The following is a 13,841-nucleotide window of genomic DNA, read 5'->3' as shown; positions in this document are numbered from 1 at the left end:
TGGGATGTCAAGGATCACAAAACAAGGTGTGAATAACCATGCAAATATACTTGGTACCCTTAATTTTATCACTTAATCGATGTGTCGGTTAACCACACCCTCTCCACCGATCCTATGATAAACATGAAGTTACCCTTTGCCTACCTTGTTAAATCCAGGTTAGTGTGTCGGTTAACCACACACGCTCCACTAACGATTTAAGCAGAGTGCAAAGTGTAATTTCATGGGTTAGCACCAAATTCACATTTTCCTAAAGTAACTAAGATTGGGAATTTATTAAAGGTTTAGTTACTTTATAATTATCATTATACTTATAATGAAAATTATAGTCCTTGTCCTACCCGTTCGGCTAACGACCCTCCACCAGTCAAGGAAGCGATGGGTGAGAGTGGACACCCATTAAATTGCCATTTTATAGGCAGTAACCTTATACCCCCCTTATAGTCCGACTTCGTGAGTGAGGCCTACTAACGGTAAGACTGACTTGATCGTATACATATATATTATTAACTTATAATACTTTAAATTATAAGAGTTGAATTTTAACTTTTAAAACTCTAGGGTTTGGAATTAAAGTGTTTGTGAGACTTTAGAAATTCCAAAACTTGAGGGCAAGTTTTGAACAATTCAAAAACTTTTGGTTTCCATAACTTATGAGTTTAATATGGTTTTTATGAAAAAAAAATTCAAGTTCCATAACTTGAGGACAAGTTATGGAAGACATAAAAAACATTTTATGATGACATTAAAATTAGAGACTCTTCCATTTTCATAACCTATGACTTTTAATGACACTTTAAAAGAAAAACTCTTCACTTTCCATAACTTGAGGACAACTTATGGAGTTTATAAAAACCATTAAGATCAAATTACCAATTAACACAATAATCAAGTAATTTTTCTATAAACAAGATCAAACTCATAAGTAAAGATAATTCATATCAATAATTTTCAAGAACTTAGCTAATTACATAAACTAAAACAAGTCTTGAAACTTTGACTATTATCATTTATTTAGATGAGAATAAACATTACCATAACATCAAAATCAAATTTTATGAACAAAACACTTTGCGGTAATGATTCTAATCCAAAACAGGCCAAAAAACTAAAAAAAAAAAAATATTTCACTAAACAGTCACCACCTCGTGGTGAACTGGCAAATTCCAAAAAAATGTTTTTTCTTGCAAATAGACCTTGGATCTATGTTTTCTCTATTATACATGCAAATATTCAATATTCCAAGGTTTTATCCTAACTAGCATAATAGGAAGCAACTATACTTAAAAAGCCTAGTTAGATTAGATACCTTTTTATGTAGCTTGAAATCTTGAACTTTAAGAGCTTAGCCCCAATAGTGTAGAAGCCTCAAGTGGAATCACAAATCACCAAAAACACCTTGGAAAACTTGAGAGAATAGAATGCACAATAGAAATCGGCCTACTCTTGTATCCTCACACACTAGTGCCATTTCATGTGCTAAGGACCTCTTTATATAATATGGAATATTAGGGTTTCATCCATGTAAACCCTAATACCCAGGACATTTCATTTCCATAGGATCCATGGGTTAAAAACTCCATGGACTATCCATGCAAGCTTAGCCCAACCTAAATGAACTTGGCCCATACTATATATAAGAGTCCTTATTTAATTAGTTCCTTTTGATCACTAAATTAATTCTTGATCAATACTAATTAAATAATATGATTCCATATTAATATATTAGAACTTATAATATATTAATATAAATAATAAATATACTATTCTCAAAAGACTATCCTTATAAATTGTTCCGGTGAAGTGCAACCCAAATGGACCATGATACTCTCGGGTCGAATGCATACAATTAATAGTTATGGGCTTATATATATAATCCAACACTAGGTTCAAAGCAAGGTTGGTGGTGAAGGGATTCTATTAGAAAGAAAGGAATCAATTATCACTAGGTGTTCTCACCGGTCATGAAAGTCAAGACGATTTGGGTTCCTTTCGCCATGTTGAGTGTATTTGATCTAGATCTTGAACAACTAGATGTGAAAAATGTATTTCTACATGGGAATTTAGAAGAAAAGATTTACACTCCCAACCGAAAGGGTTCCTTAACTCAAAGAAGGATCATGTGTGTGTGTGTGTGTTTTTGTAGAAATCTCTACATGGTTTGAAGCAGTATCCAAGGAAATGGTATAAGATATTTGATTTATTTATGATCTTGCATTTATATTTGAAACCAGTTTGAAAACTGTGTTTACTCAAAGGAATTATCACCAGATTCCTACATATATTTGTTTATGTATGTTGATGACATGCTCATCACAACCAAGGACATGGCTGGTATATATGACTTGAAGGCGACCCTGAATAATGAGTTTGAGATGAAGGATTTGGGAGCTGCAAATAAGTTACATGGATTTGTGATTCGAATGGAAAGTATAGCAGGGCGGTTGTCTACTTCTCAACAAAAGTACCTTAAGAAAGTCTTGCATTCATTCCACTTGGATCAGTGTAAACCAGTTAGAAATCCTTTGGAGACACACTTTAAACTTGGTCTAGGTAGTATACCCACAACTAATGAGGCAAGGAAGTACATGCGAATCATTTGTACTCTAGTACTACTGGAAGTCTCATGTATGTTATGGTCTGTACCATACCTGATTTGGTTCATTCAATTAGTGTAGTAAGAAGTTTTATGAGCAATCATGGAAAGGGTTATTGGGAAGCAGTCAAGTGGATCGTGCGATACTTGAAATGAAATTCATATGTTTTCTTGGTGCATGGAGCTAATATTAAAACCGACTTTGTTGGATATACGTTGACTCAAACAATAGAGGTGATTTCTTGAATCGTAGGTGACGAACGTGTTATACATTCATGTTGTTCGGATGTTCCATCAGTTGGAAGTTAACTTTACAAGATATCGTTACTTTGTCTACAATTGAATCAAATTACATGTTTATGACAGAAGGAATAAAAGAAGATATATGGTTGCGTGGGCTTGTTCAGAGTCATGGTCTGAAGGTGGAGAAGCCTATCTTATACTGTGATAGTCAGAGTATGTTGAATCTTGCAAAGAATCCTATGTATCATGAGAAGGTGAAGCACATTAATTTCAGGTTAAATTATATTTGTGACATTCTAGAAACCAAAAACTTCTCTATATTGAAGATGGATATCAAGGTAAACCCCACATATATGTTCACAAAGTCGTTTCCTACAGAGAAGTTGAAGCTTTGATTGGACATGGTTGATTCTTGTAGGAGTTAGTTCCCTTTGGGGATGGATGCCACGAAAAGGAGAGGGAGTTCTTGTTTAAGGTGGAGTTCAAAGGATACTCAAGTCAAGGTGGATATTGTTAAATGGGATTAGAACATTTAGAACTTAATGGATCACTTTGAATTTTGTGGAGCACTTGAAGTTCAATGGAGCAAACGACAGAGGAACATGTCATCTAAGATGGGAATGAATCGTGTGACAAAGGAACATGTCTTCTAAAAGGGGGTATGGAGCACCTAAGAAAGGAATATAGCATCTTGGAGCATGTATGTGCTCTCTATGATCAAGATGTGTCATGCACTATGCACAGATCCATCGTTTTGGATGAATGGGCACCATCCTTGATAAGGATGTGCCACCTTGGGAAGCAAGTACGCTATTCATTGTCAAGGTGCGCCACTTTGAATGAGAATGTGCCACTCATGAAGCCTAATGTGCCAATTATGATGGAGGTGTGCCAACATGGAAAAGGATTTGTCATTCTTGGAGAGGATGCGCCATCCCTTGCACAAGATGTGTCATCCTCATGCTTGATGCGCCCTGTTAGTGCAAGTTCGCCATATAGATTCTAGAGGAACCATGGTATTCCTTGATGAGCCACTTATGCTATGATGTCCACTATGATTCTCAAGATTGTCCAAGAATACTCAGAAGTTGAAGATGCTCTAGGATTATTGCATGATGCGCCACCGTGATGGTTGATGGGCCACTCTTGCATCATGATTAACCATTATGGATCATAATGTTTCCTCATGTGTGTTACTGATGCTCATGTGACGTACCTCAAGGATAAAGATTCCCGGAACTACTGCATGGTGGATTGTGATTGGTTGACACCTTTCATCTGCGTATTGATTAATGAGTTTCGTCCATTAGGGTTTTAGGTCTGATATCTAGTCTATAAATCAGGATATATGGTAAGTCATTTGTAATGTGTTTTGAATTCTAAAGTGATAGACGAATCTCTGTTGAATTGTACTTGTAACATATGTTTGAGAGGTCTTAAATAAAAAAAATACTTTCCTCTTGCCCGTTGACATATGTCAACCTAGACCGAATCACATACATACTATATCTTGTATGCTTCGTGTTTTACCCCTATTACTTACTAACATAATAAATATTTGAGTAACCTTTTAAGCAGGGCCGTTCCAAATATAATTCGGGCCCAAGACGAAAGAAGAATAAAGACATTTAAAATACATAAATTTTATTAACCTTTTTATAATAAGTCAATAATTAAAAAACATATTTATACTATTTTATAAATATAGCATTTTCGATTACAAAAATCCATATATTTAAAAAAAATACTTTTCTTAGATTTTTGAGATGCAAAATTTTTAATAATATATTTAAGATCGATATTTTTTAACATATCATTAATAAAGTCTATACAAATTTTTGGTCCCTTCAAAAGATAGATATTGGACAGTCGTTTCTATCGCCCAACCTCTAGGAGAGACCTACATTTAAGAAAAAATATATTTTTTAGTACTAATTTTAAAAAAAAAAAGAAAAAAAAACTTATTAAAATGATAAAAGCTTTTAAAAAAATACCATTTATCTAACTATGTCGATGTGCAAGACTTTTTAATATAAAAAAACGAGTCTCAGTATGAGTGGGCACCTGCCAAGCCCCACCTACACGTCCAGCATTCATTTGTTGAATACTCCGTTTTATTTGTTGGTACAAAAATTTACATGATTATTTAAACTAAATTTTAAACTATAATATTCTATTTAAAATCATCATTTTGTTTTATTTGTTGGTACAAAAATTTACATGATTATTTGAACTAAATTTTAAACTATAATATTCTATTTAAAATCATCTCTAATAAAAATGAAGGTTATTTTGCCACATATTATATTATCATTCAATTTATCAAATATCATTTTAAAGTTATTTTTAATTTTTTTTTCACATCTTATTTTATGAGTTTTCTATTTTATTAAATTATACATAATATTTTAATGTGTCAATTATAATAAATATATAACAATAAATGAATATTAATTTTATTAATAAACTTTTCTTTTAATTTTAAAATTCTCAAAATTAAAGCTTATTAGTTTTTTTTATTTAAATTATTTGTAAAATTTAAAATATAAAAAACATTTACATTATAATAATTTATTATTTTTTCTTATTTTCTTATAAATTAAAAAGTCTCAAATATTTTATCATTTATATTTAATTTTTTTTAAATTAACTGACTAATACATAGATGTCACGGAAAGACACCCCTTTACTTGTAGAGTACTACATTTTTTTGGTAGATTTTTCTACAAAAACTTACATGTTTATTTGAACTAAATTTTAAACTATAATATTCTATTTGAAATTTGTTTAATCTTTCGATTAAGATATTTTCATCAACGTTGTGCGACTATTCTAGAAATATGTCAAACGAGAGAATTGAATTTTCATAACTGTTCCAATACAAATTGTCTCCTCACATTTAGAAGTGTAATCACATATATAATTGTTAATCATTTTATTTATTTTATATTTTTTCCTTTTTGTGCATTAAAATAATATTTTGTCATATTTGGAAGATTACAATTTAATGATATTTCTATATGTCCTACACATACGTGTTATATCCGGGGTTTCCCATAATCTTAAACCGGCTTTAGAATGTAACAAAAGCTTAATTACTAAAAATACAACCATAACACGATATATCTCTTAACAAAAACAAAAGCAAAAGATAATTACTAGGTGCATTCCCTAATAAAACCAAATATGCACTATTTGTTATCATCTCCTTATCCCTATATAATAACTCCACTAGCTTTGGGATACTCAACCATCCGACAGAATTGATTCAAAATGGGCTCCCTTCCAACCATGACTATTCTTGAAGAGTCCCAAGTATCGCCACCACCGGCCACCGTGTGTGACCGGTCGTTGCCACTGACTTTCTTCGACTTCTCATGGCTAACCTTACCTCCAATCAACACTCTCTTCTTTTATGACCTTCCAATCACTAAAACCGAGTTCACAGAAACCATCGTTCCTAATCTGAAAAACTCGTTATCGATCACCCTTCAACATTTCTTTCCTTTCGCTGGTAACTTGATCATATTTCCTTCTCCTGATCAAAAACCGGAAATTCGATATATTGAAGGTGATTCAGTCAAGGTTACGTTTGCTGAATGCAACCTTGATTTCAACGATCTTACAGGAAACCATCCACGAGAGTGCGACAAGTTCTATCATCTTATACCTCTTCTCAAACAGACTACTAAAGTCTCCGATTTCCTAACAATCCCGGTCTTCTCAGTTCAAGTTACACTTTTTCCGAACAACGGATTCTCTATTGGAATGACGAATCACCATAGCTTGGGTGATGCTAGCACCCGGTTTTGTTTCTTGAAGGCGTGGACATCGATAGCTCAATCCGGAACAGATGAGTTGTTTTTAACTAATGGGACTTTACCCGTTTATGATCGACTTGTCAAATACCCGAAACTAGATGAAAGTTATCTGAAGAACGCAAAGGTGGAAACTTATAACGAAGAGTATCAACCACAAAGCCTTTCTGGGCCAACTGATAAACTCCGAGCCACAGTTATCTTGACGCGAAGTGTCGTGAATCGGTTGAAGAAACTGGTTTCGACCCAACTTCCAACGTTAGTATATATATCATCTTTTACGGTTGCATGTGCATATATCTGGAGTTGCATCGCAGAAGCACGTAAAGATGAGGCAGAACTATTCGGTTTCACCATTGATTGTAGGGCACGTTTGAATCCACCGATCCCAGCAGCTTACTTTGGTAATTGTGTTACGTTTACAATGGCGTTGGAGAAAACCAGTCTTTTAATGGGGAAGGAAGGATTCGTGACTGCTGCTAAATTGCTTGGAGAAAGTCTACACAAGACCTTGAACGATAAGGATGGAATCGTGAAAGATTTTGGGTCGTTCGAAGATTTGTTCGCGAAGATGATGCCAACGTCATGGATAGGGGTTGCGGGAACACCGAAGCTTAAATTTTACGATTTGGATTTTGGATGGGGGAAGCCCAAAAAGCATGAAACAATTTCCATAGATTTTAATGGATCCATATCCATGGCTGCCTGCAAAGAATCGAACGAAGACCTGGAGATTGGTTTGTGTCTTTCTGCTACTGAGATGGAGGCTTTTGTTAATGTCTTTAATGATGGATTAGAGGCGTACGTACGTGTAGATTAATTGGATTATCTTGATTGCTTTTTATATTTTCTTGTTGAATTGTGGATTCATGGTAATTACTAATTATGGTTATGATTAATGAGTGTAGCATGTGTAACATCCGATACAGTTTTTTTGCTTTGGTCATAAGTGACTACACGTATATTAAGTCATGCATATAATATAGCTTTGTTGACATTTCAATAAATACAATATATTATTATGTTAATTCGTTTATAAACACTGTGCACCACCAATGAGTCCTCTTTTGCGTTGCTGTCTTTCTAAATAAGGACAAATAGAACATTTTATGTCGACAAAGGAAAAAAGATTGATAAACAACAAGCCATATGTGGTAATAAATTATGTAGGGTGAATTACAATATTATATTTGCTTAATCATAAATATAAGATAAAATTGCCAAAATATTCTCTTGGTTAGGTTCAAAAACATTTGGTGGTGCATGAATTGTCAAATTATGAATCTTTTTAATTATTTTTGATATATACAACTAAAATTACTTTAATACCGCTATTATTATATTTTTCTATTTTTTTAATTTAAAACAAAAGAAGAAAGAAAACTAATAAATAACCTCCCTCCCCACCCTTAATCACCGACTCCAAAATCGTTTGGAATCGAAGGCAGATGCCTTATTGCAACGTGGAGCATGGATGGTGATTGCAAATTTTGACTTTTGATTACTTAGTTCTCAATCTTAACCTTTTGTTTGCAACTTCTTATTATCAAATTTTGATTGCAAATTAATTCTGCCTCACTTAGTTTTGTACTTATCCATGTTATTGATGATTTTATGAATGGCAACAAATTAACAGACGATTTGAACAAAGACAAATTAACATATAAAATATTAAATTACAACATATCACTAGACTATGAAATCGACAATTACATTGAATAAGTAAACTCATTTACTCTCAAATTATCTTCCATATATTTGAACGAAGTGAAAAGCTTGTTAGTTAAATAAACCTCTAACAGTCACACGTAGACACACATGATGAGAGCTTAAAATCAATATGTGGGAACATGGTTGAATCTCCTATAATCGGTTATACCATACCATGGTCTATTTAAGTACAAGTTAAAATTGAACATTTAGTATCTTTCGTCTAACAAAGACACCTCTAAGAAAATATATAGCTTTGGATTTGAAACATGCATCAACATAAAAAAATTGTCATACAGTTTTAGTCAATTAAATGGAGGATTCATAAAGCCTTTTTCATCAAAGAACAATCTGAAATTTTTAATAAGATATATTGACAAGTTTGTTGACAAGTATGCAGTGGACCAATCATTTATTTGTTGGATCAACCGGTTAGTTAATATGAAAAGTTTTATTATATTAGGATAACTTTGATTCTAGAAGGTTGTTTTTTTTAGTTTTAGTATTAGATGAAGATTCTAGTTTAATAATTAGTATAAATATGGTTAATGTTTAGAATGTTTAAGTTGTTATAAAATATGATCAAATAACAAGATAAATTATAAAGTAAAGAAAGAATTCAGAGTAGAGAGAACTTTTATTCCAATACTTGTGACGAAATCATTAAGTTTCTGATACATATGGCTCATTATTTATACTATCCAAATAAGATGAAAGATGAGCTATAATATGAATGTGCATTATGATGGTGTAGTATTACATTCATAAAGCACATTGAAATGATTGTTACTAATGCTAAATAATGATGGGGAGTTATGGGACAAATGGAGAATCCAATGGTCATTCACAAACTAATATTTCATAACACTCCCCCTTGAATGACGATTGTATCACGCCTCGTTAAAACCTTAATAGGTAAAACGTCATGGGAAAAACTGTTTATTAAGGAAAAAGAGTACATGATTAATAATAGATATTTGGAACAATTGCCTCGTTAAAAACCTTGCTAAGAAAACCCAGTGGGAAAAACATAGCTAAGGAAAAGAGTACAATATGTTCCCCCTGATCATCACATCACTCAATTTCCTTAAAGTGTCGCATTCCAATATTTCGTACCATGTTTTCAAATTTGGATGTAGGGAGCGCTTTAGTGAACAAATCTGCCAAGTTGTTACTTGATTGAATTTTCTGGATGTTGATGACACGCTCTTTTTGAAGATCATGAGTAAAAAAACTTTGGTGATATATGTTTGGTTCTGTCTCCTTTGATAAACCCTTCCTTGAATTAGGCTTTACAAGCCGCATTATCTTCATATAGTATGGTTGGAACGTCCCTGTTAGAAGTTAGACAACAATTCTCACGAATGTGATGACTTAAATTTCTTAACCAAATACATTAACGGCTTGCCTCATGAATTGCTATAATCTCTGCATGGTTAGAAGAAGAAGCAACCAAAGTTTGTTTAACAGAACGCCAAGAAATTGTGATACCTCCACAAGTGAATGAATAACCTGTTTGGGATCGAGCTTTGTGTGGATCAGACAAATATCCAACATCTGCATAACCAATTAACTCCGCATTTGATGAATTTGAATAATATAAGCCCATATCCATTGTACCTCGAAGATATCGAAGAATGTGTTTAATTCCATTCCAATGTCTTCTTGTTGAGCAAGAACTATATCTTGCTAATAAGTTTACAGCAAAAGATATATCAGGTCTCGTATTATTAGCAAGATACATTAGTGCACCAATAGCACTAAGATATGATACTTCGAAACCAAGAAGTTTTTCATTTTTTTTCACAATGTCGAAATTGGTCCTTTTTGACATCTAAATGTCTTACTACCATCGGGGTACTCAATGGATGTGAGTTATCCATATAAAACCTTTAAGCACCTTTTCTAGATAACTAGATTGATGTACAAAAACTACATTTTTGGTGTGCTCAATTTGAAGACCCAAACAAAATTTCGTTTTACCAAAATCTTTCATTTCAAATTTTTCTTTCAAAAAAGAAGTGGCATTTTCCAATTCTTTAGGAGTTCCAATTATGTTCAACTCATCTACGTAAACAACAATTATCACAAATTCTGATCCAGATCTTTTTATGAATACACATGGGCTTAATGAATCATTTTTAACCCTCTTTTAAAAGAAATGTACTTAAACAATTGAACCACATACGGCCAAATTGTTTCAATCCATACAAAGATTTATTTAATTTTACCGAATATACTTCACGAGAATTAGGAGTTTGTGCTTCTGGCACCTTAAACCCTTCTGGGATTTTCATATAAATATCATTCTCAAGTGAACCATATAAATAGACGGTAACTACATCCATCAGACGCATCTCCAATTTTTCATGTGTTGCCAGACTTATTAGATAACAGAATCTAATTGCATCAACCATAGGAGAGTATGTTTCTTCATAATCAATTTCAGGCCTTTGGGTAAAACCTTGTGCAACAAGTCATGCTTTATATCTCACAACTTCATTCTTCTCATTTCTTTTGCGCACAAATACCCATTTGTGTCCCACTAGTCTTACTCCGTTTGGTGTACGGACTACGGTTCCAAAAACTTTTTGTTGAGTAAGAGAATTAAGCTTTTTGTTGATTGCATCTTTCCATTTTGGCCAATCTTTTCTATTTCTACATTCATCTATAGATTTAGGTTCAAGATCCTCATTTTCTTCCATAATCTTGCACGCAACATGATATGAAAAAATATCATCGACGTCTATCTTATTTCGGTTCCATCTTATTCCTGTCATGACATAATTTATTGAGATCTCTTCATTTTCATAATTTTCAAGTACCCCCGTTTCTTTTGTTATGTCATTGGACTCTTCTGGAGCTTTATTAATCTTTTCAAAAGATTATGTTTTCTCTTTTGGACCATCAATTATATTTGCTCCCTTTCGTTTTCAAGGACTTTTATCTTTGGAACCGGTTTGTCTTCCACGCTTCAGGTTTGCCTTTGATTCATTTGTAGTTGTATTTTTTCCTTATGGGATATCAATTCTAACTGGAGCATTTATAGCTGGCAAATGAGACTTTGTTACTCTCTTAGGGTCAGTAAATGCATCTGACAATTGATTTGCTATATTTTGTAAATGAATTACCTTTTTCACTTCAAATTCACATTGATTTGAACGAGGATCTAAAACTGAAAGTGATAATTCATTCCAAGAGATTTTATTCTCCAGCTTCTTTATTTCTCTCCCTAATGTTGGGAATACTGATTCATCAAAATGACAATCGTTAAATCTAGCTGTAAATAAATCTGCAGTTGATGGTTCTAAATATTTTACTATAGATGGAGATTCGTATCCAACATAAATTCACATTCTTCTTTGAGGACCCATTTTTTTGCCGTGAGGTGGAGAAATAGGTACATAAATTGCACATCCAAACGTCCTTAGATGGGAAATATTTGGTACATGGCCGCAAACCAGTTGAATAGGGGAGAACTTATGATAACTAGTTGGCCTGATGCGTATAAGTGATGCCGCATGTAAAATTGCATGTCCCCATGTCGATATAGGAAGTTTAGAATACATTAGTAATGGTCTTGCAATTAATTGAAGGCGTTTGATTAACGACTCAGCTAAACCATTTTGTATATGAACATATGCAACAGAATGTTCAATCGTTATCCCAATAGACATGCAGTTGTCATTAAAAGTTTGTGATGTAAATTCTCCAACATTGTCAAGTCGAATTTTCATAACAATCTCGGTCTTCTCAGTTCAAGTTACACTTTTCCCAACAACGGATTCTCTATGGAATGACGAATCACCATAGCTTGGGTGATGCTAGCACCCGGTTTTGTTTCTTGAAGGCGTGGACATTGATAGCTCAATCTGGAACAGATGAGTTGTTTTTAACTAATGGGACATTACGCGTTTATGATCGACTTGTGAAATACCCTAAACATGAAAGTTATCTAAAGAACGTAAAGGTTGAAACTTTTAGCGAAGAGTATCAACCACAAAGCCTTTTTGGGCCAACTGATAAACTCTGAGTCACGGTTATCTTGACGCGAACTGTCATAAATTGGTCTAAAGTTACTATATATTTCATCTTTTACGGCTGCATGCATGTGCATATATCCGGAGTTGCATCACAGAAGCACGCAAAGACGAGGCAAAACTATTTGGTTTCACCATCGATTGTAGGGCACGTTTGGATCCACCGATCCCTGCAGCCTACTTTGGTAATTGTGCAATGTTTACAATGGCGTTGGAGAAAACCAATCTTTTAATGGGAAAGGAAGGTTTCGTGACTGTTGCTAAATTGCTTGGAGAAAGTCTACAAAAGACCATGACCGATAACGATGGAGTCGTGAAAGATTTTGGGTCATTTGAAGATTTGTTCGCCAAGATGATGCCAACGTAATGGATAGGGGTTGCGGGAACACGAAAGCTTAAATTTTACGATTTGGATTTTGGATGGAGGAAACCGAAAAAGCATGAAACAATTTCCATAGATTTTAATGGATCCATATCCATTGCTGCCTGCAAAGAATCGAAGGAAGACCTGGAGATTTGTTTGTGTCTTTCTGCTACTGAGATGGAGGCTTTTGTTAGTATCTTTAATGATGGATTAGAGGCGTACGTACGTGTAGATTAATCGGATTATCTTGATTGGTTTTTATATTTTCTTGTTGAATTGTGATTCATGGTAATTACTAATTATGGTTATGATTAATGAGTGTAGCATGTGTAACATCCGATACAGTTTTTTTGCTTTGGTCATAAGTGACTACACGTATATTAAGTCATGCATATAATATAAGCTTAGTTGACATTTCAATAAATACAATATATTATTATGTTGATTAGTTAATAAACACTGTGAACCACCAATGAGTCCTCTTTTGCGTTGCTGTCTTTCTAGATAAGGACAAATCGAACATTTTATGTCGACAAAGGAAAAAAGAGTTATAAACAACAAGCCATATGTGGTAACATGGATCGACCATTTATGTAAGGTGAATTACAATATTATATTTGCTTAATCATAAATCTAAGATATAATTAGAAAAATAATCTTTATGGTTATTAAAAAGGGATAATGACTTTTAATCATAAATATAAGATAAAATTACAAAAATAATCTTTATGGTTATAAAAAAATGGATAATAACTTAAAACGATAACATATTTTTCAGTTTGTATACATTAGTCATTGAGTTTTTTTGTCCATATTTTCTCATTGAATTTGTTGAACTGTTCAAATAACATCCTTATGACCTTCTATAGCAGGTTTTGCCGGTTTCCGGCATATTTGGCAAATCCGGCGATAGTCTGGTCATCTTCTCTGGCGAGACTTTGGCCAACATGAGTTTTCCGACGATTTTAAACACATCTTTAATTATTTAATCGGATTTACAGATGTGGCTCTTGAAGACGACCCACCTTTTTCCCCTATCTTGAAAATGTGAGATCCCAAAATCAAAAAAA

The 13,841-nt window shown here is 33.3% G+C and overlaps 1 protein-coding gene and 3 pseudogenes across 1 annotated transcript; 2 read left to right on the top strand and 2 right to left on the bottom strand.

The window, feature by feature from the left end:
* The first annotated feature begins 6,102 nt into the window (after positions 1–6,102).
* On the top strand, positions 6,103–7,626 carry LOC145071138 (malonyl-coenzyme A:anthocyanin 3-O-glucoside-6''-O-malonyltransferase pseudogene; annotated as a pseudogene).
* A 2,137-nt stretch (positions 7,627–9,763) lies between these two features.
* LOC145067887 (secreted RxLR effector protein 161 pseudogene) lies at positions 9,764–10,201 on the bottom strand (annotated as a pseudogene).
* A 643-nt stretch (positions 10,202–10,844) lies between these two features.
* On the bottom strand, positions 10,845–12,044 carry LOC145067886 (uncharacterized). Its single transcript, XM_079014919.1, has 3 exons — positions 11,750–12,044; positions 11,499–11,614; positions 10,845–11,240 (listed from the first exon to the last, which is right to left on the bottom strand). The coding sequence occupies exons 1-3, from the start codon at positions 12,042–12,044 to the stop codon at positions 10,845–10,847; spliced, it is 807 nt and encodes a 268-aa protein (XP_078871045.1).
* LOC145067885 (malonyl-coenzyme A:anthocyanin 3-O-glucoside-6''-O-malonyltransferase pseudogene) lies at positions 12,043–13,008 on the top strand (annotated as a pseudogene).
* The last annotated feature ends 833 nt before the right edge of the window (positions 13,009–13,841 follow it).

This window comes from Lactuca serriola, chromosome 8, assembly GCF_051521515.1.
Source record: "Lactuca serriola cultivar US96UC23 chromosome 8, Lser_US96UC23_V15, whole genome shotgun sequence".
NCBI lineage: Eukaryota > Viridiplantae > Streptophyta > Magnoliopsida > Asterales > Asteraceae > Lactuca > Lactuca serriola.
This window is presented reverse-complemented; position numbering and strand designations above follow the sequence as displayed.

Coding starts and splice junctions, on each gene's coding strand:
- LOC145067886 (XM_079014919.1), bottom strand. CDS start 12,044: ATGTCTATTGGGATAACGATTGAACATTCTGTTGCATATGTTCATATA. Junction 11,615..11,749: donor ACCTATTTCTCCACCTCACG/GCAAAAAAATGG, acceptor TTGATGAATCAG/TATTCCCAACATTAGGGAGA. Junction 11,241..11,498: donor GTGAATTTGAAGTGAAAAAG/GTAATTCATTTA, acceptor TCTTTTGAAAAG/ATTAATAAAGCTCCAGAAGA.